Genomic DNA, 21,067 nt, shown 5'->3' on the forward strand with positions numbered 1-21,067 from the left:
GCGGGGCTGCTCTCGCCCCGCTGCGTGCTCTTGCCCCGCTGACCGGCTTCTCCCTGCCAAACACCACTTGCATTGCGTGGGCCGGGCTGTGAATTAAGGAGATAATTGAATTACGGACTGATGGAGAGCTGGTGTTTCATGTTGCAAGAGTTTTTGTGAAGTTCCCAGTTTGAGAATCCATCCTTATGGTGAACTGAGATCTCCAGTGAAATGAAAAATATGTATTTTTATAAATGGGCGTACTGTGTGTGAGTTAGAGCGTACTGTGTGTGTGTTAGACTACAAGTTCTCCATTCACACCACCGGTATGGTGAGTAAAGGAGGTTTTTCGGCTTGACGTGATGCTGTTCTTTCCAACACTGAATAAATATTTCCATTTCTGTTCAGACTTCTCTTTTGACCTCTGTGTGGAGCCTTGTCTGTGAAAGGGGAGAGCAGAGTTCATATAGCCTGGAAATGATTTAAATTACTGATTTTACTGGTTAAATCGGAAAGCAAGAAACCTTTATTTAAAGCATGATCTTTTCTCTGCTAGGTATTTGTGCCCTTCGGATTTTTCCTGTACCTATAACCAGTTCTCGTTACAGGGTGCAGATATTACCAGATACAGCTTTTAGACTAAATCTGCAGCATGCTTTTTTCACAGCTCAAGTGGCTGCTGTCTGTTTAAACACTTACATAGCTAATGTATATAATTCAAAATGTTAATGTTTAGTTTTCAAAATTGACAACTAGTGCAATTCTCTACCAGCTTGTTTTGTTGTTTTGTGGTTTTGGTTTTTTTTTCCCTTCACTGTGAATAGTGTCCACCAGTTTTCCAGGTCTTACTCTAAAACATCTAAAATGCATCCTAATCCTTAAAATACTTAAAGTATTGAGTAACTGGGAAGAGAAAACTTTCGTCAAATTGTTTTGCATTTAAAAATCAACTGCCTTTTATTAGCAAAGGAAGTCTTGGCAGTTTGTATTGATGAACCAAGGTGCTCGGTGCTAAATTTTAAGCCTCTAAAAAATCCTCACTTTTTTTGTGTGTGTGAGGGATCTGAATTTTTGAACTGCTGACCTGGCCATGCTGCAGCAGAGTTAACATTCGGTTTCATGACAGTGAAAGGCTTCGTATCTTGTGTTACCCATCTTTTAATAAAGGGTGGGGTGAGGCTGTTCGATGTTGGCAAACAGAATCAGGGTTTTCAGAACTGGGGTGGTGCTTTGGGTTTGGGCAGGCACCCAGCCTGAGGTGGCCACGGGAGCAGGAGGTTGAGGGCAGCCTGGGCCGTGTCCCAGCGCCGTGTCGGGGCCCAGGGGCCAGCTCCCCCCTCCTGGGCACCCGGGGCACCCCGGGGCACCAGGCAGTAAAGCAGCTGGAGCCTGTGCCCCCACCCAGGCGGTTTCTATCAGTGGGTGCTAATTTTGGTACCTTTTGTGTCTCACGTCCCCCAGCAAATCCCTGGGGGAGCTGCTGCCCGGCACCCCGACCTGGGGCACGGCCACTGCCCCGGGACAGCCCGACCCGGGAGCTTCTGCTCCCGCCTGCTGTACCGTTCGTGGTGTCTGCTTTTTTTGCTTTGTAGAAACCTTTTCTGCTTTTGGTGTCTTCATTCCGTAGGCTTTATCTGTGGTTATGTGCGTGATGAATCCCCTCTGCTTCCGGGGGTGAAAGATGTGGCTCATGTACACACTCTCCTGCCTTTCCCTGCCTAAGTGATAGGGAAGATAAACCTTTATTTTCCATCAATTCTGTCTTCTTAGAATTGTAGAACCACTTAGGTTGGAAAAGACCCTTAAGATCATCGAGCCCAACCGTTAACCCCGCGCTGCCAAGGCCACCACTAACCCCTGTCCCTCAGCCCCACAGCTACACGTCCTTTGAACCCCTCCAGGGACGGTGACTCCACCACCTCCCTGGGCAGCCCCTTCCAGTGCCTGACAACCCTTTCGGTGAAGAAATTTTTCCTCATGTCTGATCTAAACCTCCCCTGGAGCAACTTGAGGCCCTTTCCTCTTGACCTGTCGCTTGTTACTTGGGAGAAGAGTCTGACCCCCCCCTCACCACACCCTCCTCTCAGGCAGTTGCAGAGCGATCAGGTCTCCCCTCAGCCTCCTCTTCTCCAGGCTGAACACCCTCAGTTCCCTCAGCCGCTCCTCACAGACCTGCTCTCCAGACCCTTCCGCAGCTTCGCTGCCCTTCTCTGCACCCGCTCCAGCACCTCGATGTTGTGAAGGGCCCCGAAACTGCACCCAGCATTCGAGGTGCGGCCTCACCAGTGCCGTGTCCAGGGGGATGATCCCCTCCCTGGTCCTGCTGGCCACACCATTGCCGATACAACATTAAAAACTTAAGCATGTTGACAGTGGTTTGTGTCGCTTTATTGTAAAGAGAGACAGGTCTGGGCTGTGGTGGGGTCTAGATGACACAGATACGCGGGTAGTTCTGGTGTTTGTACAAAGAGGGTCATGCATTCATTTCACACACATGAATGTTTCTTTATTTTCCTTTTTCTTACAGTTCTCTACATCCAATGATTTTCTTCATTCTCCAAAGTTAAGGCCCTCTCAAGGAGTACCAGTCAGTGATGAGTTATTTTTTAGTAGAAAAAGAGCTTCAAGGAATTTATTTCAGAATAGTATAGATTTTAACTCTGAGCATTCTTCTGTTTGTGCAGGTAAGTGTTAACACAGAAAAGTGTTTTGTCTGCTGTTTACAAAATAGATTTAGAACCACCTGAGCATAAATTTGTTGCTTCATGAGCATGATTTCCCATTTGTGGATTGTTTCTTTTGTTACTTATTTTTGTTTACTATGAAGAATTGAGTACTGGGCACAGGGCTGCGCCTCCAGCTGAAGCAAGCAGCAGCAGTCCCAGCCGTGCTGCTGGAGAAGTGCATGCCACCTCAGATTTTAGGCTGTTGTTTGCCAGTCACACACGTTTTCACTGGTTGAGTTAGACTCAAGGGAGTTTATAGATGAGCTTTGTTTGAAGACAGCAAGACCAAAAAGAAATAGTGGGGCTGAGCGAACAGACGCATGGAACAAAAGGACTCGCGATACGGAGCTTTCTGGTGCTTTTGCAGAATGGGGAGAGAGAAGTTAGATCAGCAACAGGGTAATTCAGGACTGTAAAGTATGAATTGCAGATAAAGCAGTAAATGGAAAGGAGACACAGAGTTTTACTGACTTCTGATCAGGAATAGGTTGTTGGCTAGGATAGCTGCTGTTATGGTAAAAGGTGGGCTGCCGAGAGTTGGCCGATCGTGGCAGCAGGGTGTGAAATACTAAACCCTGAGCAGGGCACCATGTCGGGCAGGCCGTGTCTCTGTATGGTAGGCTGCTCAGAAGAGCAGATCCCTGCATACCTGTTGTAGATCTGCGTATTTTCTCCTTTTGCTTTGCGTACGTAGCTAGGGGGGAAAGCTGTCTGAAGAGTGAGCTCTCGAGGGGGAAAAACGTCATGTTTTTGAGAACCAGGTCTGTAGAAGATTGTAGATATCGTGCTCCACTTAACATACACTAGCAATGTAGACTCAGTGATTTGTATTTTAATAGCCAAAAGGCATGTGAAAACCCTAGGCAAGACCAGGCCTGATTTATTCTCTCCCCTTGGCAGTAGGTTGTGTTCCCGGCTTTGTCTGCGGCGGAGCGCTGCCATGCCTGGCGTGCCAAGTTTGCTCACTGGTGTGCCGGGAGTGACAGCGCTCTAAAGAGACGCTGGCTTTCTGGGGTTTAAGATGTTGTCTTCCCTTTATTGTCATATGTTCAAAGGAGGGATCGTTCTGGGTTTTTCTTTTGACCCCCTACAATTCTCAGTTGGAAAAGCGCCCCGGAAGAACGGCCAGCCATTTTTCCAGTTTGTGCCTGTGAACAGTATGATGAGGTTGCTTAGGAACTCTTGAATTAAATACTTCGAAAGTAGTTATATTTTACACTGAAAATTAGACAAAGGGTCTTAATTCACTATTAAATATTATTGTGTGTTTGTTGCTGAGTACCATACGTTAGGTATTTATCTAGTTCTTTGTGTTTTTCTTTTGAAAGGTGCTATGGGCTCTCATCAGCCGCAGATTTCAGGGAAATGTGGAACACTTGGATACACACAGACACGTGGGAGGAGCAGTAGTGTGGACTCAGATTTACAGTTTTTAGGATTAAATAACTGTCAGCAAGAAAAAGGTACGTGGATTCTATCTGTATCGTAAGTCAGTGCGTGTTACTTTGGAAAGGGCTCCGCATTTCTGCTGCCTTAAGAAATAAAACACCATTACAGCAACGATCAGTCCCTGTTCAGACGTATTTGTGCCTCCCTCCCGTGTGGTGCTTTTCGTTTGTGCTTACTGATTTGCAGCCCACCCCTTGGTATCTGACTGTCTCGGTGGGCTGCCTAAAAGGTGGTGCTGTGGCAGAACCTGAACTGCTTTTGACAAACTGATTTTTAGAGTTCCCTTAACGGTTCAGCTCAGACCACTCCAGCCTGCTTAACAGCCAGGGCCAGGTCTGAGCCTGGCCCCGCCGAGGCTGCCTGACACGGTCCTGCCTGAGGTGGGGGGCGCTGCCGGGGTGTCTCAGCGGGAGCGTGGGCGGGAGGAGGCCGGGGCTGCTCCGTTCTGCTGGGTGGAGGTGACCGCGGTGTGCCGCTGGGACGCCGGGGGGTGCCTGGAAAGCTGCTGGTTCTCACGGTGCTGCTTGAATTGGTGGTGGTCTCTGTAGTGCTTTTGCTGGGCAGCTGCCCCGTCAGCTGTGCTGCTAGCTCCAGAAGCGGGGCCGGGGGTTGGACCGAGTGCGCCTTAACCCTGGAGCTGGAGGCTGGGCTGAATCAGGACCGGTGACACGTATAAACTTGCCTGTTCACGAGCAGCAGCAAGAATAAAACTGCCAGATGTGCACGTAGGGAAGGAATAAACTCCCCGTCTGGAGGAACAGGCGGCGGTGACGCCAAATCTGTGACAGAGCTGCTCTGAGTGGTCGGATGCCTCGGACAAGGGGTAGCGCTGACAGCCATCCCAGAAGATACGTAGGGACGTTGTTTACTTCCAGTTGCTGGCGGGCTCTAGATACTGTGTTTTTCTCATGCCTGCGGGAAGAAAGCAGAAATTTCCTCTTTGTTTGTTGCCTCTGTAACTACAAAGTCAGTGTTCTCTTCTCTCAGCCTCTGTCTTCAGAAGGTACTTTGCCCACACCTGCTGATTTATTTCTCTGCAAACAGTTTTTGTGCCCGATGTTACAGTTACTCGAGCCTTTCTCCAGTGGTACAACCCACACCTGGCTTGTCTCAGGTTTGCTGCCCCGGGATACCTGGGGAGCGCCGGGATGCTGCAGCCTTGGAAAGCAGCAGGAGCAGAAGACAGAGACCTTGGAGCGATTGGATTTGTAAAGGGATTTTTTTATGCTCTAACTAAAGGCACCATTGAATGGTTTTCCTTGGAATGACACAGACGAGCAGGAGGTTCTCCGAGCCTGACTCACGTTGTCACTTGTTCTCACTCCCGGGCTGTGCTCTCCCATTCTCCCAGTTGTGCCGGCGGAATCGTCTGTGGGGCTGTTCTCTCAACAAGGTTGCTGGGGTGGCCCAACGCACCACGGTCCTGACTTCAGCTTTGTTCAAACTTGTCCCCTTTGTCACTTGCGTGGCTAAAAGCTTGAGTGCGTGGGGAGAGCATGCACCTGCTTTTCATGGGAGCCAACTGAAACAGCCTGGTTCCGGATCTACACCTATATTTCCATTTCTGGCCTACAGGTTTCTGGGAAAAAATGATTTGGGTTTTTTTTTTTTTTTCAAAGGAAGTAGAATTTATAACATTTGTGCTTCATTTGTACTCTTCTGTCACTGAGTTTTGAGAGTGCTGTTAGCAAATTTTGTGCTCTGCAGGCTTGGAACACGGAGCAGCGGGCAACAGCACCACGTTCAATCTACTTGCATCGTTTGTTTTTTTTTTAAATATAGTTCTCCAAACCATGACTGCGGAATAGCTTAGGCTTAAACTCGTTGGATCAAATGCGTTAAAGGAAGTTGGTATTTTGAGGGACAATGCGATCTGCAGAATGAAGCTGGCTGCTGTGTCTGTCTGCTTGGGTAAAATGCTGACCTTCGGTTTTTAGCTGCCTAGGTGGTGCCTTATTTCATTGTAAATTATTATTATAAGAGCTGTCAAAGAAGCTAGTTACCACAAATGCTGTTCTCTCTTTCTTTGCTCAGTTTGTGCCAGCCTAAATTTTTCCAGCAAGAGAAGCTTTTGCAATCGAGCAGAGCACACGGTGTCCTTGCAAGGCCCTGCCACAAGCCAGGGCGCCTTCATTCTGCCATCTTACCCGCTGTCGTCACCCAGGAGCAGCCCGAAGCACGTCTCCCCTCCAGCTGACTCTCCAAAGAAGTCACAAGATACTACCATGAACCTCTCAAACTCCTGGCCTCTTAAGAGCTTTGAAGGCCTGCCGAAGCCTAGTTCACAGAAGCAGCTCCTCGGTCAAAAGTCGGGAGACAATACAGGTAGGAATGTCGTCCGTATGATGAAGAGAGGTTTCAGGGTGGTGTTTTGGGTGGCTTCGAGCAGTAGTCATAAGGCCAGCAGTGGCAGGTCAGGGGGGGATTGCTGCCCCAGTTGCAATTAGAGATGTGGGGGTTTATGGCTTCGCCAGTCTGGTCACAGCACTGGAGTGGAAAAGTGAAGTCTTTGTGCTTTGGTAGTTTTAAATGCTGGCATAGTTTTTTCCCTTTTGTCTTTTAAATATGTGAGATAAAGCATAATATGCGCCAGCTCTGCTGCTCTTCTTAGTAACGTGTCAGTGAAAAGTTTGCCTTCCAGCTGAAATAAAACCAAAGCCCCAAATCTAGCACTTTCAAAGAAAGCCAATACAGAGATAACTGTTACTTTTAATACTCTTAAGTAATACACATGCAGGAAAGTATTATTAATTGCATTTTCCCTTTTTGCCTCTTTATTTGCCTTTGGAAACTTCTGTGTCGCATTTCCCCCACTCAGAATAGCTCTCTCAAACCTGGTTACAAGAGCTGCATCCCTGATGAGCTGATTTCATCCCAGTTTACGCTGACAGCTAATGGCAGAGGCTGCTCTTTACGGTCTGGTTTCCTGTCTTTGAAGGTCTCATGCACACATTGGTTAGCCTGAAATATTTTTGAGTTTATTTAATTAGAGTTGCGTAAACAATTTAGCTGATTTCTTTCAAATACTTACTAAAGGCAATCTTATTCTAGGTTAAAAGAGGCTTATTATCTGTTCAGCTTAAATTGATTCCTAATTACTCCTGAGGCAGGGCTTCTGTAAGCAAAGTATCAGCTTCCATGTAAAATTTTGCACTGGTTTAAAGAAATCTTTTTTAAATTTCATCTTCGTTGAGATCCATATTTTTGTGCATATGTAGAAAATTTCTGAACTAATGCTTTGGAAGTCACCTGTCCCTGGAATGCACGTAACTTTATCTTGTAGGTGCGTGTTCGTCCCTTGCTGATGCTCTGTGTATTGCCCGTATGCATTTCGGGTTTTACTGTTGCTGTGCTGTAACTGTGTTGTTGTTACAGCAGCTTACAGGAGAGTTTGTTCGGGTACTGGTCTTTTTTTTCTTAATTAAGAAAGTTAAGTTCATTTTAAAGATACTAAGTATGTGCAGTAACGTATAATTTTTTACAAGGAGACACTAAAAGTAGGAGAGATTGGTAAATGTGCTTGAAATGCAGGGGGATGGGGAAGGTAGAGTCAGGAGGCGATAGAAGATACCGTGCAAAGAGGCCAGTCTGGTAATGACCCTAATGGTTTTGTAAAATTAAATACTGAAAAACGTGTGTGAGTAGGTGTTCGGGAATGGGGGTTTGGCGCGTTTGGAAAATTGATGTTGGAGAAGAAATATTGAAAGTTTTTCAAATAAAAAAATGGTAGAAAAATAGTGAGGTGGGAATCACTCTCTGCTCTTGTTCATGTGAGAAGCTTCCTTTCATCTGTGTGTGTATGTTCGTACACGTGCCTAGGTGAAGGAACCAAGGAAGGGGTTTGGTGCTGGAACCATCAGGTTTTAGGTGGAAGGAAGCACTCTTCCAGTGCTCATTGTGGGGCCGGAGGCTGCTGGAGACGCCAGCAGCAAGAATTTATTGGTGCAGGAGGTGGAGATGTGTCCCAGGGCGGGGGTCAGCTCGGGTCACACCTCTGACCGAGGAGGTTCCTCGATCCCCTTGACTGCTCCTCAGTGTCGGTTCCTTCCCTCGCCAGGGGACAGGCCTTTCCCCCGGCTCGCTGCCGCTGTTCTTCTGCTCTTGCTGGTTTTTCAAATCAAATTTGCTCCTACTCAGCCAAACAAAATGTCCTTGAAATGCGTTTACAATAGTAAATAAAATTGTGTGTGTAAGTATGATTTTTGACACTCACCTCATGGTAAAAGGAGTTTTCTGGTGTGGTACAGAAATGAGACACGGAGTTTATTCTGGTCAGTGCTGTGTCCTGCTGTCCCTCCAGAGGACTGACCTCTGCTTGTGCCTTCTTCAGGGGAGAATTTGCAGGAGAAACATTCCCCTCTCCAGCTGAAACCCGCCCTGATGAGACACCCAGCCTCCTGCAGGGGCCTGAACGGGACCAGACCCGTCCCCCCCATACCCCGCCTCGCTAGCCCGCTGCCCGATAAGGTGGAATTAAGTGTGACCAAGTGGAGAAACGAGGAGTGCGAGGACACGTGGCTGAACGAAGTGGAGAGGAAGCTTGCAGCTGATCTTGCAGAGCTAAATGTTGATGATGAGGAGGAAGTGGACCAAGAAGAGGTTGGTTTAAATCTGACATAACACACTTTGAAGATTTGATGTATTGTAACCTTTTTTTTTTCTACACAAGAGCCAGAAAATAATGTTTCTGGCGTAAATGTTGTGACAGTGTCATCAGTACAGCAGGTTTTCGACGAGATACCGTTGGGTGTCTGATAGAAGCTAAGTAAAGCAGTCAGTACCAGTGGTGAAGCACCCTCCCCATGTTTGTTCCAGACATCTTAATTTCCTTGTTTTTCTCAGAGCCAAAGCCGTCATGTTTTCATTATCGTAGTACCAAGGCAGCTCTGCGGGCCCTTATACAGCTTCTGCTCCCGTTATCTTGACTTCATTTTAAATTCCGTGCCAGATTTAAGTAATAATATTCTCCTTAGTTGTAGCAAAAGGCCCAAAATAACGAATAACTTCTTTGATGAAGGTTCATTGACTCAGCTGGGAGTTTCCTCAGCCTCCCGGGTTTGCTGACCCTGAGGCCCTGGCAGCGTGTCCCAGCTCTCGCAGAATCTGGTCGTTTTCTCATGGAGTAAAATGAGACCAACTGGTGCAAAGCTGGGTGAAGGTGGCGTCACCTGCAGCTGTTTGACATGCCACAGGCACATTTGGCATTAGGCTTGGCAGGTCAGCACCCCTCCTCGACGTGGAAACCCCCTAGTAATAATTTGGGGCAACTGTGTGTATTCCGTGGCCAGTGTTTTCAGCGTGCCCCAGCCTGTGCCTTGCAGAGTGTTTGGGGATTTCGTACCTTTAAAAATACACACCTTCTGTGACCCGTGAGACTGGCTGGACGGACTTTTCCTAGCACCTGCCTCGCCCGTTCCGTGGAAGGCTGGCGGCCAGCGTGGCTGTCGGTCCCGCGTGGCGGGTTGTCCGGTGGGATCCCCCGGAGGGTGGGAGCCTGTGCGTGTGCCGGCCCCCGCCGCTGCGCCCAGGAGGCGCTGGAGGATCCTGTCCCTCGCTCTGTTGCTCAGTTCTCTCCGATGTTTGGGCAACACCAGATAGCTGTGCCAGTCTAGGACGCAGCAGAGCGCTGCGGAGGCGTGCTGGGTGGTTTCCAGGGGCGGTGGGGAGGTGGAACTGTATCCCCGGTATCCTCATCAGTACAAGTCGGAACCGTTGCAGCGCTGATGACGTGAGAAGCGCGAGTATCGTGCGTGGCCGGGTTTTGTATGGCCTTCCCTGCAGGATCCCGTGCAACACGTGGTTATTTCTGTCGCGGCTCATGGCGGTTGTTTGAATCTCCGGTCCTGTCTTTAGGCGCTGTGGACCCGAGAGCAGCTGCAGTAGGACGTAGTGGCTGTGCCTCACTGTCTGCATCTTCCATCCTCTAGTCACTACCCAAAGTGACCGGAGGTGGTGAACAGACAGAGGAAGGATTTCTTTTACATCAAATACATTCAGCCAAAAGAGGAGAGGACACGCAGCAGCGTGAAGCTCTAGTCATCGCAGATTTTCACGCTTGTTTGAGTAGGAGCTCTGCTGGCTGGGTGCAGTTTTCAGGATTCACTTGTGCGTGTTTTGCAGGTTTGTGCAGTTCTGATGTGAAGAGCCCGAGGTCCCAGTTGTCTGTACTAACAGCTGACAAACGCTTCCTTCACTCTACTGAAAGAGATAGGAGCAGCTGATGGATTTCTGCAGGAATCTGTTCTTTGCCGAATGAAGCCAGGCTACAATGTTGCTGTGAACAATGTGCATTTACTTGCAGGATAATTATTCCTGTGCAGTAAAACAATGAAAGGGATCATTGCAGGGCCACACATACGTACGTGGGTCAGTCACACCGCCCCGTGGAGGCACGTGCACTGAACTCCCGTGAGCTGAGCACTCGGAAACTTTGCTTAAAAAAGCTTTTTTCTCACACAGCGTATAAAACCTGTCATTTTGTTTTCGATCCTGTTTAGATGCAGAATTCCCTTAGATCTCTACGGAACAGTGCAGCTAAGAAGAGGGCAAAGCTAAGCAGCAACATTTCAGATCTTGAGAGTCCCGATTCTGCTCTGAAACTGGATCTGTCCGGGGACTCCCCCTCCCACGCTTCCTCCCCCAGCACGGGCTCCTACGGCGAAAGCGGCGTTTACAGCCAGGAGTCTCTGACCTCACCCGTGTCCACAGGCCCCCAGCGAAGGAGAGCAACGTGAGTGGAACCCGTGTGTTAACGCTGCCTTGAAGTTCTCACCCCAGTCTCTGCTGGTGCTCGGTAAATGGTAAAGGGGGAGAAACCCGCAGTGTGTTTTTTATGTAAGATTGCTTTGCTTAACAACTTGATTTCTACAGTGGATCATTTTCCTATCTAAAAATACATTGCTCTACACAGTAGCTGCTTAATTATATTGTTGTAGCTTGTGCTGGCTTTTAGTTCGACAGCGTTCCCTGGTGCAGCCGCAGTAACGCAGGGCAGTGAAGTATTGCCAGGGGTGGTAAATATTTTATTAAGACTTTAGCCTACCATAGAAGGTATGTGACCCGTAGCCTAAACAAATGGGTAAGGAGGAGAAGAGTTAAGAGGAAGGATAAGGTTTACTTATTATAGCCTGGGAGCTGAAGAAGGGATGGGTTGGTTTTTTGCAGTAAGAGGAAGACGATGTAGATGTTTCTTCTTACTGCAACTCATGAACTGTTCCCATTTTATCCCTGGCAGACTTAATTTAAAACGCCCTAACAGAGCTCTTCTAAAAAGAAATTGTGTGACCACACATGCTACTCTGATTGTAAAAAAGCAGTGACCCAGTTTGGTTATAAGCAGTATAAATATTTTATTTTTTAATGAAATAAAAAAAAGGTTTTGGGGAATTTGGCAAATGTCGCAGCACAGACTCTCCTTTTCTGCTCTTGGAGCCCATGATAAAGCTGCTTGTAGCTCTGAGGATAACTTTTAATTTTCTGTGTAGTAAATGCATCTGTACGTGACTGGCATACAACTGTATTAACAGAATAAAAAGGAAGAGAGGGGATATACAAAAGAAAAATTTTTGAGACAGAGGAGGCCTGGAATGATTCAGAAACAGAGGGTTTCCTCAGTTACACAGTCTCAGGACTGATTTGTATGGACCCGTCTTCCCTGTGTGCTTTACTGCTGAACCACAGTTCTAAAAATACTCTTTCAAATAACACATTAAAATGCTGTCGTACCTAAAAAGTCGGGACTGTAAACTGCTGCGTGCGGTGCTCTCCCAGGCGAGCTCTGACTAAGGGCACGCTCTGCGCAACATGCCATTGCCATTATTCAGTGACACACAAGCTTAATGTTTGACAGGATTCACAGACACAGGAATTCTGAACTGGGGAGGAAGAGAGAAGGGGGCATCTGGCAGTAAGACTGAATTTGTGGAAGCGGAAAAATATGTCCCAGAAGACATTGGAAGCCCTGGAATGTTCATAAAAATATCAGAGAGTTTAGATCAGATGCTGGTTTGCTGGAGACGAGCGTGATCTGCTCACAGAACCTGTGTGTGGGGCAGCGAGCGCGTAGGCCTTTTCTGTGCGTTTGCTGTGAGAAGGATTCGTTTACCTGCTGATCAACTGTGATGAGAAATGGGAGCTCGATGCTGGAGTCAGTGAAGGTTCTGGAGCACGGGCTTCCCGCGGGATCTTAGGAGCCAGCCTGCCGTTGGGGCGTGTGTCAGTCCCCGCAGAACGCGGGACAGCTGCCGTGTCCCCTGGCTGTTAGCTGGGCACAGCGTGCAGCAGCGCGGGCTCTGCGTTCGATCGCCTTCCCTATTCAAACGCATCGTTTTAAAAAAGAAGCGGCAGGATTGCCTTGTAGATAACAGCATTTTCCCGGTGAATGTCTGAAAACCGCTCATTTCTGGGAGTGAAAGGCTCGTGGCTTTGGTCACTCCCGTTTGCCGTTCTTTGCCGGAGTGGAACCGGCATCGTCAGTCCCTGGGCCAAGCGCTTCCATGGCTTTTCCAATGTGAGCTAAATTTACTGTGAGGTTTACTCTTAAGGGTTGTCTTTATGGTGTTCTTCGGAAGGGACCTGCTCATCGAATAATTTCTACTGAATTCCTTTTCTTTTTCTACTCAGTGTGACCATTTGTGGAAGTATATGGAAATATTTGTCTGTCGAGTACACTGGGAGAAACTGAAATCTGTTGTTGTCTTTGCTACGAAGTGTTACTTAGCTGGGCTCTGACTAGCGTGTAGAATTGTACTGACAGACATCTGCTTTGTATTTTCACAGGTCAGACACCTTCCCACTACTTGGCAGCAAATCACAGCCTGCAAGAGGGTCTTCAGCAAGAAACAGAGACCCAGAGGTGGCAGAACATAACTCCAGCACAGGTATTTCGCTGTGCTTTTCAGTGTATACCTTGCTTCACTGATGTGACGGATTTCAGTGTATACCTTGCTTCACTGATGTGACGGAATGGTCGCCTGATGTGTCTGTTCTCACTTGTTCAGTGAGCTCGTGTCCCCTCAGCACTTAAAGGTAATCGCTAGACGCTGTTTGGTCAAACTGGGATTGGTCTGTGGTGCTGCAGGTGAGAGGGAACGCCGGGGTTTCTGCCTTTCTGTGTCAGGATAAAATGTGTTAATGCAAAAGCCACCGGTGAGCATGTCCACTTCAAAATTCAGTGCAGCATTGTGCAAAAATTCGTTGGGCACCAGCTGGGTAGGAGCAGGAAGGGTCAGCGCGTTGCGAGCAGTTCATTTCCTGGTAGGAAACTGGGGTTAGGTGATGCTCTTCTAGTTTACACTCACAGCGAGGTACAGGTAACTGCAGATTTCTGTAATGGGCAGAAGCTGATTGTGATTATTTATGCTTAATCAATTTTGATTCAGCTGGGTGGAGGAAAGGAACTGAGGGCGCTGTGTCCACAAAGTTCTTCTCCGACCTCTCTCCCCAAAGACTGCTCCCTTGCACCCGACTGCAGCCTCAGCAGCTATGTGTTTTTTTCCAAAAAGTTTACAAATCGTTGTTCAGTTAAGATTGGAGGGCACCTTACAGGCCTGAGTTGGCAAAGCCATCACATTCAGAAACCAAGAGCTGCTGCTGACACTCGTGATCTTTTATCAGAAATGGAAGCTCTGGCTCCTCGCTTCAGCTGAGGGCGCTTTTCTCGGGATAAATTGCAAACAGGTTTTTCAATTAACAGCATAAGGCAGAAAGCAAATACTGCACAGTCATAGCTGTTGTGGTTAGTGATTTTGCATTCCTTGTATGAAAAGCCCCTCTGTGAGAAGTTGACCTTCAGGGTAGAAGGGTGAGCAGCCCATTTGTTTTGCTTATTGAGGCAGTTACTCAACCGGAATGCCCAGCGCCGGCCCTCCCGTGAAGGGCTGACAGCCTGCTGCTGCTGAGGTCGGTGTCCCAGGTGTGCAGCCACCTGGTCAAGGAAAGTCCTTTGCTCCCACTGCTGACTGGGCTTGGCCCATCACACGAGTCAAATCTCAGGAAGCTCTGGGTTTTTACACTGGAACTTGGGGAACTTGTAAAAATCAGTTTGGTATTCACCTGGTCTCATCAGATGAAAGACCTTTTCTCACACTGAACGTATATCGCCCTTGCTGTACCTGACCTCATTGCATTTTTGATTTTTATTTCGAAGGATGGAATATTTTCTTCTGCCAAGCAGCTACCTTTCCTCGTATTTTTCTTTCCCTCTTTCATTTTCTATCCTTTAGACTAACTCGTATTTTTTCTAGCTTTCCTTCATCGGTCAAACTTCATGGACTTTTTCACTGCTGCCGCCTGCTCCGTTTTCCGCAGAGCTGCCTTTCCCGTGGCGCGCAGTGCCCGTACAGCACCCCTTGTGCGCTCAGAGCTGAAAGGCTGCTGGTGGCTGCGTTGTTGTAGAACATGCAGAATCGGTCCTGTCCTGCCTGAGTCTTGTTCTTCTTGGATCATTCTTCTACCTATCACGAGCTCCTTGCATTGGGGTCCTGTGCTCGAGCACACGTGTGTGCTTCCCGTTTGCAGGCCTTGGTTGGAATCCAGCGTGCTGCCTCGTTATCCACCTGTTTGGGCGAAATACGGGTAGTACCGGGTCCTGCACAGGCTGCCGCAGAACCCGGCTTGACCTTTTGGTAGCCCCTCTGCGTACACGTGCCTGGGGTGGTACGTGGCGTCTCTCCCTTCTTCCTGCCCACAAGGCCTGTTGCTGTGTCGTGAGAGGAGACCAGATTTTGCTGCTCATGCTGTTACTCTGGTGGGTGCTTCCAAGTGCATTGCTTGCCCTGGTACAGTCCTGGGAACTGAATTGCTCAGCTCATGGGTCGGTGGTTCTCTGGCTCCATCTTCAGCTTTTTTTCTTTACAGAGTTCAACACATTTTTCTGTTCTGGAAATTTATTTGTCCCTTACCTATCACTAACTTGCTAATCGAGCCCAGATTGCTTCAGCTCTTTCTTTAATTTGAATTTTACCAGCTTCCCTTAGCTTTGTTACAGTCGGTGGGCAGCTCTCAGAGATTTCGTACTTCCCAAATTCTTCCTGTAACGTGTACAATTCTTTCTGTAACGTGTTCTGTAGCTAAGTGTGTGCGGCTTGAAAACCCGTCTGTCTGCTGTCAGGCCTGTAGCTCACCTTTCCCCGGGGTCCCGACAGTTTCGGAGGCCAGAGGGTGCCGTTGTACCAGAGGCAGCAGTTAATGGACGGGCCCTGACGTGCAAGGTCTTCCTGTTGAGATGTGAATCGCTGTAACCACGAGACTTCATTGGGACAGTGCAGAAATCCGTGGTCAAGGGGTTCTGGGACCTTCAGGGGATCTGCCTGTGTAGTAATTCCCCAGAGCGTCTCACGCCAGCCCAGACCAGGGCACCGTCCATCGTGGTCCTTGCTGGAAGAGCCTCACGTGTATGAAAAGGCTTCTGTCATTTTAGCTATTTTGATTGTAAGGGTATTTGGAAGAGCAGAAATGATGCTTTAAAGGATTCCTGAAGTAATTAGTGTTGTGTTTAGCTTGGGGTTTTTGTGGGTTTTTTGTTGGTTTTTTTTTTTTTTAAAAATTAAATGTATTTGGAACATTTTGCAGGCATAAAACCGCTCAGTTTCTGTTGTCTGTAACTGTAACATAAAAATGTGGTTTATGGCTTCGAGAGTACAGAAATGGAACCATTTCTTGTGTTTTAACTAGTACTTTACTCTTTTCACTTAGTTGACTTAGGACTTAATTTGGCTTTCCATGCTGAATTATTTAGTATTGAGTTGTTCACATTTGAAAGATTTTAAACTGAAAAATAATTTTTTCGACCTCTGAGTTAGACTTTCAGCCTGGGTTTGTCTGTAGGTGAAAGCCTTTGCATGTGAAAGCTGAGTAGAGCCTGGGCATCTGTTGAAACGCTCGGATCTCTGTGGGCAGAAGCGCTCACACCGTATGCATGAAGCCAGCCTGAGCGGCTCTGAGAGTGTAACTGTTTGAGTGCTGCAGCACACAGGAAAAACGATTTCTGATTTTTTTTAACCCTTGATTTTTTTCCTGTTGCATGGCTAGCGTTCGATGGTGAGGGGCCTGCTGACATGAGCGTCGTCGGCCAGCGGGTGAGCTGTGGCGACGGATGCGGGGATCCGGAGGACCAGAAGCAAGGAGAAGTGTCACGTACTACTTTTAAAAGTCAGAATATGGAACACCAAAGAAATGTTAAGCATTCAAAAGGTTTGTGAGTTTGCTACGTTGCTGATATCTGAGCTCTCATTTATGGCACAACCTGAGGCTCTGCATAGCCTTCTGTAAAACAAGAATGGATTTTATAGAGAATACATTCCGAGGTGTTTAGCTTGGTTTCCTCTTTTGTAGTCTTTATACTGACTAACAAGTTGGCTTTTTTCCTGACATTGACTGAAATGAGCCTGCCAATTAAATTGAAATTAAAAGTCAACTGGTGGTACATGGCATGAAAAAAAAGGACCAAATAGTTCTGTGTCTCAGTCTGAATAAATGAACAGCTTTAAAAGCTTGGTTTTAAATGACTCTGTTGTTCATTGGTAAAATGAAGGAGCTGAAACCATTATACTTTACATTTCAGTTTCAGCTGTGTCACTTTAGTGTGTCCTAGGAGCTACTGTTCCCTACATCAGAACTGTGGTCGGTACGATACGGATATATTTTCCAACTATAAGCTCATTAGAACAGAGCAGCAACATTTTTTTTCCTTTTGAACTCAAAAGTACAATGGGGAAGGCAGTTTAAGGAGCATTTGGTTTCACTGAGCTCCCTCAGAGTGGCTAAAACAGATATCAGGTAATCATGTTTTAGTGGCAAACAGAAAATTAGATAGACATGAAGATCTTTGTCCCAATAAGATTTTTTGTTTTCTCTCTCTTCTTTTGGCATTAAACGTGGACAGTTTTGTCTGTTCTCAAGGTTTTATAGAAATGGTGGTGTGCTATTTTAGGTGAAACATTTAAAGCTGAGCAGTGGAAGTAAAGTTTATAATCATATTTGTAAATCCTTTGGGCTTTTTTTGTTAACACCTCCTTATCCCGTGATGGCTGTGAAGTGGGAGCTAGAAGCTGAGGTTAGGACAGAAGGTCCTCTGGGGGTAGGTTCCAAAGAGGATTCAGTATTGGGTGCCCAATAAGAGGGAATTGCTCATGAAGCCTCGAGATCCCATTCCAGAAAATCCCACAAGACCAGTTTTGACAGTTCTCGAATGTTAAAGCTTGGAAGGTTCAGAAGCCGGTGACTGGGTTTGTGGGAGGACAAAGTAACGCTTTCAAGGAAAACCTTTTCACTTGATCTTTCTTCTCATAAGGCGTAAAAAGGGAAGCTCCAGATTTAAAAATATGTGATCAGGTAATTTGTAAAGTAAAGAGGCATCTGCCGTACTCCTACCTGTGACTGGTTTTGGCAAACTAAAGATGGAGATGGGGGCAGAAAGTGTGACAGAGCTGCCAAGAGCCCCCTGTGGCTGAGATGCTGCAGCTCACCTGGTAGGGGGCATTTTGCAGCAGCCGTGGCTGCAGGCAGAGGCTGGCAGCGCACCAGGGCCCTTCTCAGCTGCGGCGGTTCCGACGCCGCTGCCGTCGTTTCTGCGCTTCCCAGTAGGTCGTGGGGCTTTGCTGAGTCACCTTGTCCGTTGAGAAATTTCAGGTTATCCAGGGGAAATAGCAAAAGCAAACGGTGCCCTTCTTTAGTCACAAACTCTCGTTGTTATTTGCCCCTAGTGTGGCCAGTATAGAAGTGTACAGGATGGCGCCTGCTTTGGTGGAGAATTTGAGGGGCTGCTCGTTTATATGGGGAACAGCATTAAGTGCTGCTGGGGGAAAAACATTTTAGCGAATTCTGTTTTCATGCAATTGTTCCGAATTATGCCAGAAGCAGTGCTGTACTTCCACTAAGTGAGTTAGAAACTTCTGGGTTTTTTTTCACTGGGATCAGTTGATTTGAAAATCCTCTTACAAACGTTGGCTTTCTTTATGCTCTTTCAGCAGGAATTTTGTTTGCTATATGCTTTCCATGATTTTGGGGATATCAATGTTTAGTAAATCCCGTTAACTTCAGTAATTTGAAAATATGCTGGTTCATAAAGGTGATAAATTCAGGTGTCGGTGTATGATGACATTTTAGAAGGAAAAACCATCTACCGAAGCGTAAGCTACCTGGTTGACATTGTGTGGGTTTTGGTTTTTTTTTTAAGGTCTTGCAGAGTCACTGTCTGGTTTTCCGCAGATGAGCAGTCTGGATTTCATTTCACCAGGGGTCCTGTCTGAAGATGCAGTTGTAATTGTTGGTAAAGGTATTACAAACCCAAAGTTATCTGCTGTATCTCATTGTGTTACTAAAATGAGGGAAAATGTACCTTTATAGAGTGGGAAAAGCCGTACAGCGGTTTAGGTTGTGAACAATCTCCAGTTTAAATGGGAATGAAAAGAATTAAGCCTGAAAGTTTTGCAGTCACTAGATCTGCCCCCCCAAGAATGGCAGCGGGATGTGTTGGTCAGGGCCGGGTTCTGGCCCCATGCGCACACACGTACGTGCGTCCGTCCTGCTCGGTACGATAAAGCGAGGGGGCTTCTGGGGGGAAACTGGCACCACTAGTAGCCGTGGTTTTATCTTCGTGAATTACTTTCGGTTTTCTTTAGTTTTTACTGAATTCTGCCGAATGCAGTGGTTATTTTGGTGAGGGCGCCACACGCTCTGCCTTCCAGGTGTTTTTGGAAGCGCCCCCGCAGGAGCGGACAGCCCGTCCCTGGCACACATAGCGAACGGAGGTGACCGCGCTGTCAGAGAGGAGACTGAGCCTTCGTCAGGGGTCTGTGGGAGAAGCACCCAGCAGAGCAGCGCTTCTCCTTTCCACGTTGAAAAAGAGAGAGAGGTGAGAATTTCAGACCTGTTCCGTTGTCTCTCTCCCGGTCTCTGTGGGCGATGATGCAGGTCGATGCAGCTCTGCAGCCTCTGGGTTACGGTACGCGAGGCCTTGGTTAAAATGCCCTGTAGCCGTCAGCTGCTCCTCCCGCCTTGTGCTTTTCGGTCCCACCTGGATGTTTTCTAAAGGCAAACTGCTGTGGCAGCAGCTTCCCACCTAACTCAGAAGTCCCTGAGAGAAGGGCTGCGGGAGGGAGTGGAGCTGGAAAATGTCCTTTCCCCTGACTCTCACAGCAGGTGGAAGTGTGGAAGGAGGAATTGGCTGGGTTGGATCCTGCCTTGTTTTGTTGAAGGACATATAAATCTAGCTCCGTTCATGAGGTTTTTAAAAAACAACATCCCATAGTATGGTTTCATGAGGAGTGGTGCTGCTTTGTTAAGCTCTGCGTACATCTGTTACAGCGTGGAGCAAGGGCGATGGGAATGGAGTGTGATACAAAAATTTAAAATGAAAACCCCAGGTCTTTCTGAAAGCATTTAAAATAACATTTTAAGATGACTAGGACTTTACATTAATGAGAAATGGCGTCTTAATTTTCTGGTTTCCACTGAAGGTATGAATACTTGGAGGGATCAAATTTGAAGGGGTGAATGGAGGAATGTAATAAATGTTACTAAGGTTTCATGAGGAGCTGTAAGCGCCTCGAACGTGTAAGCAAGTAGGGTCAGATCGCGCTGTGAAAGACCACTGCTTAGAAGAGCCACCTCTGTGCTTAAATGTGAGCGAGTTGGCCCAGCCTGTGTATTTGCTAGTTAAAATCCTAGGAAGCTACACAGCGCTGACAAGGAGTAGAAGACCTTTTCTTGCAGACCTTAGTTCTCTAACTATTCAGATATTTTAAAGTGATTATCTCCCTTCGATGTTTAAACCTGGAATGTTGTTTCTTTTTGCCAGCAGGACTACTTTGCATGCAGAAAGCACACATTCAGCTCTTTTCAGGATTTGCTTTAGTATTTATGTGAATATTTTCCTGTTGGTCTGTAGGATAATGGTGAAAATAGTGATTTTCCATGCTTACCTTAGACAGTGTCAAGAACGGGGTAAGAAGTTACTTGGTGGCTTGTGCTCTACATTATATTGCGTATCATAACGGGTGCATTAATTATTGCAGACAAAAGTTACCATGTCCAAATCTGCCCAGGATAAGATGAGGCGGAAGAAAAAAGAAGAAAAAGAACATGATCATAAAGAACATCAAGAAGTCAAAGGCATCCAAGGAAAGGAAGAAAACCCTTGGGAAAGACTTAAACTGAACGAAGAGAAAATGACAGCAGAAAGTGAGGATTAGTGTTTGTCTTAAATGAGCAATATCCTGTTGAATGCTGCTGAAATGGAAATTACAGTTCTGTGATAATTACCAAAAGTCATGAGTGTGACAGAAGGTATCACTAGAGTTAATTTTGCACTCCGGTTTACCCTTTAGTCGTTCATTGTCAGTCTTACAGTGCAAATGGTGGAGAGTAAAGGGCTTATGGAAATACTTCAAAGACTGTAGTTAAGAAAAATTTCAAAGGTCAAATTAGAACTGGGAATACTATTTTTTTTCCCTTTTTTTCTGATTTGTTGTTGTTGTAGTTTGGACATTTCCTTCTATTTTCTAGCGTTAAATCTCTGTGGGGATATAGTTACGTCGTCAAGAAATGTATCTTTGTCATTAGAAAACGTGGCCTTGAATCCTTCCTTGAAAAGAACATCCAGTGTGAAGAAGGCAAAATGTTCAGCCTTGCTGGATTCTGGTAAGCTGTTCCCGTGCACTGGAGACTGCTAAAACGCTGGGATATGCAGAGTAAGACAGTCGGGGTTAGGATGAGGCATTTGTTCGATGGACGGTCCTGGGGGGCTCTGGAACGTTAGTGCTTCGCCGGGCGGGTGAAGGGGGTTTGAAGTCACCATTGCTCCCTTGAAACGTTTTTCATCTCTGATTTGTTAGGAAGGTGTTTGAGACATGGGAGGGATTTTTATTTGCTCAGCAGCTTAAATGATGTCACGTGTTAATGGCAAATCCACT

The 21,067-nt window shown here is 46.9% G+C and overlaps 1 protein-coding gene across 1 annotated transcript in view; it reads left to right on the forward strand.

Annotated features, from left to right (window-relative positions):
• The window catches only part of TOGARAM1 (TOG array regulator of axonemal microtubules 1), a 46,877-nt gene that overhangs the window by 12,296 nt on the left and 13,514 nt on the right, over nucleotides 1-21,067 (forward strand). The window contains exons 2-13 of the mRNA XM_086462350.1: nucleotides 2,507-2,663; nucleotides 4,034-4,168; nucleotides 6,189-6,363; nucleotides 6,510-6,517; nucleotides 8,485-8,753; nucleotides 10,652-10,884; nucleotides 12,933-13,033; nucleotides 16,185-16,346; nucleotides 18,331-18,429; nucleotides 18,842-19,008; nucleotides 20,171-20,336; nucleotides 20,661-20,795. Of these exons, the coding sequence (XP_086318476.1) occupies nucleotides 2,507-2,663; nucleotides 4,034-4,168; nucleotides 6,189-6,363; nucleotides 6,510-6,517; nucleotides 8,485-8,753; nucleotides 10,652-10,884; nucleotides 12,933-13,033; nucleotides 16,185-16,346; nucleotides 18,331-18,429; nucleotides 18,842-19,008; nucleotides 20,171-20,336; nucleotides 20,661-20,795 (1,807 nt within the window). The remainder of the gene's footprint in view (nucleotides 1-2,506; nucleotides 2,664-4,033; nucleotides 4,169-6,188; nucleotides 6,364-6,509; nucleotides 6,518-8,484; nucleotides 8,754-10,651; nucleotides 10,885-12,932; nucleotides 13,034-16,184; nucleotides 16,347-18,330; nucleotides 18,430-18,841; nucleotides 19,009-20,170; nucleotides 20,337-20,660; nucleotides 20,796-21,067) is intronic.

The sequence above is a fragment of the Leptosomus discolor genome, chromosome 3 (assembly GCF_034619465.1).
Source record: "Leptosomus discolor isolate bLepDis1 chromosome 3, bLepDis1.hap2, whole genome shotgun sequence".
Classification (NCBI taxonomy): Eukaryota; Metazoa; Chordata; class Aves; order Leptosomiformes; family Leptosomidae; genus Leptosomus; species Leptosomus discolor.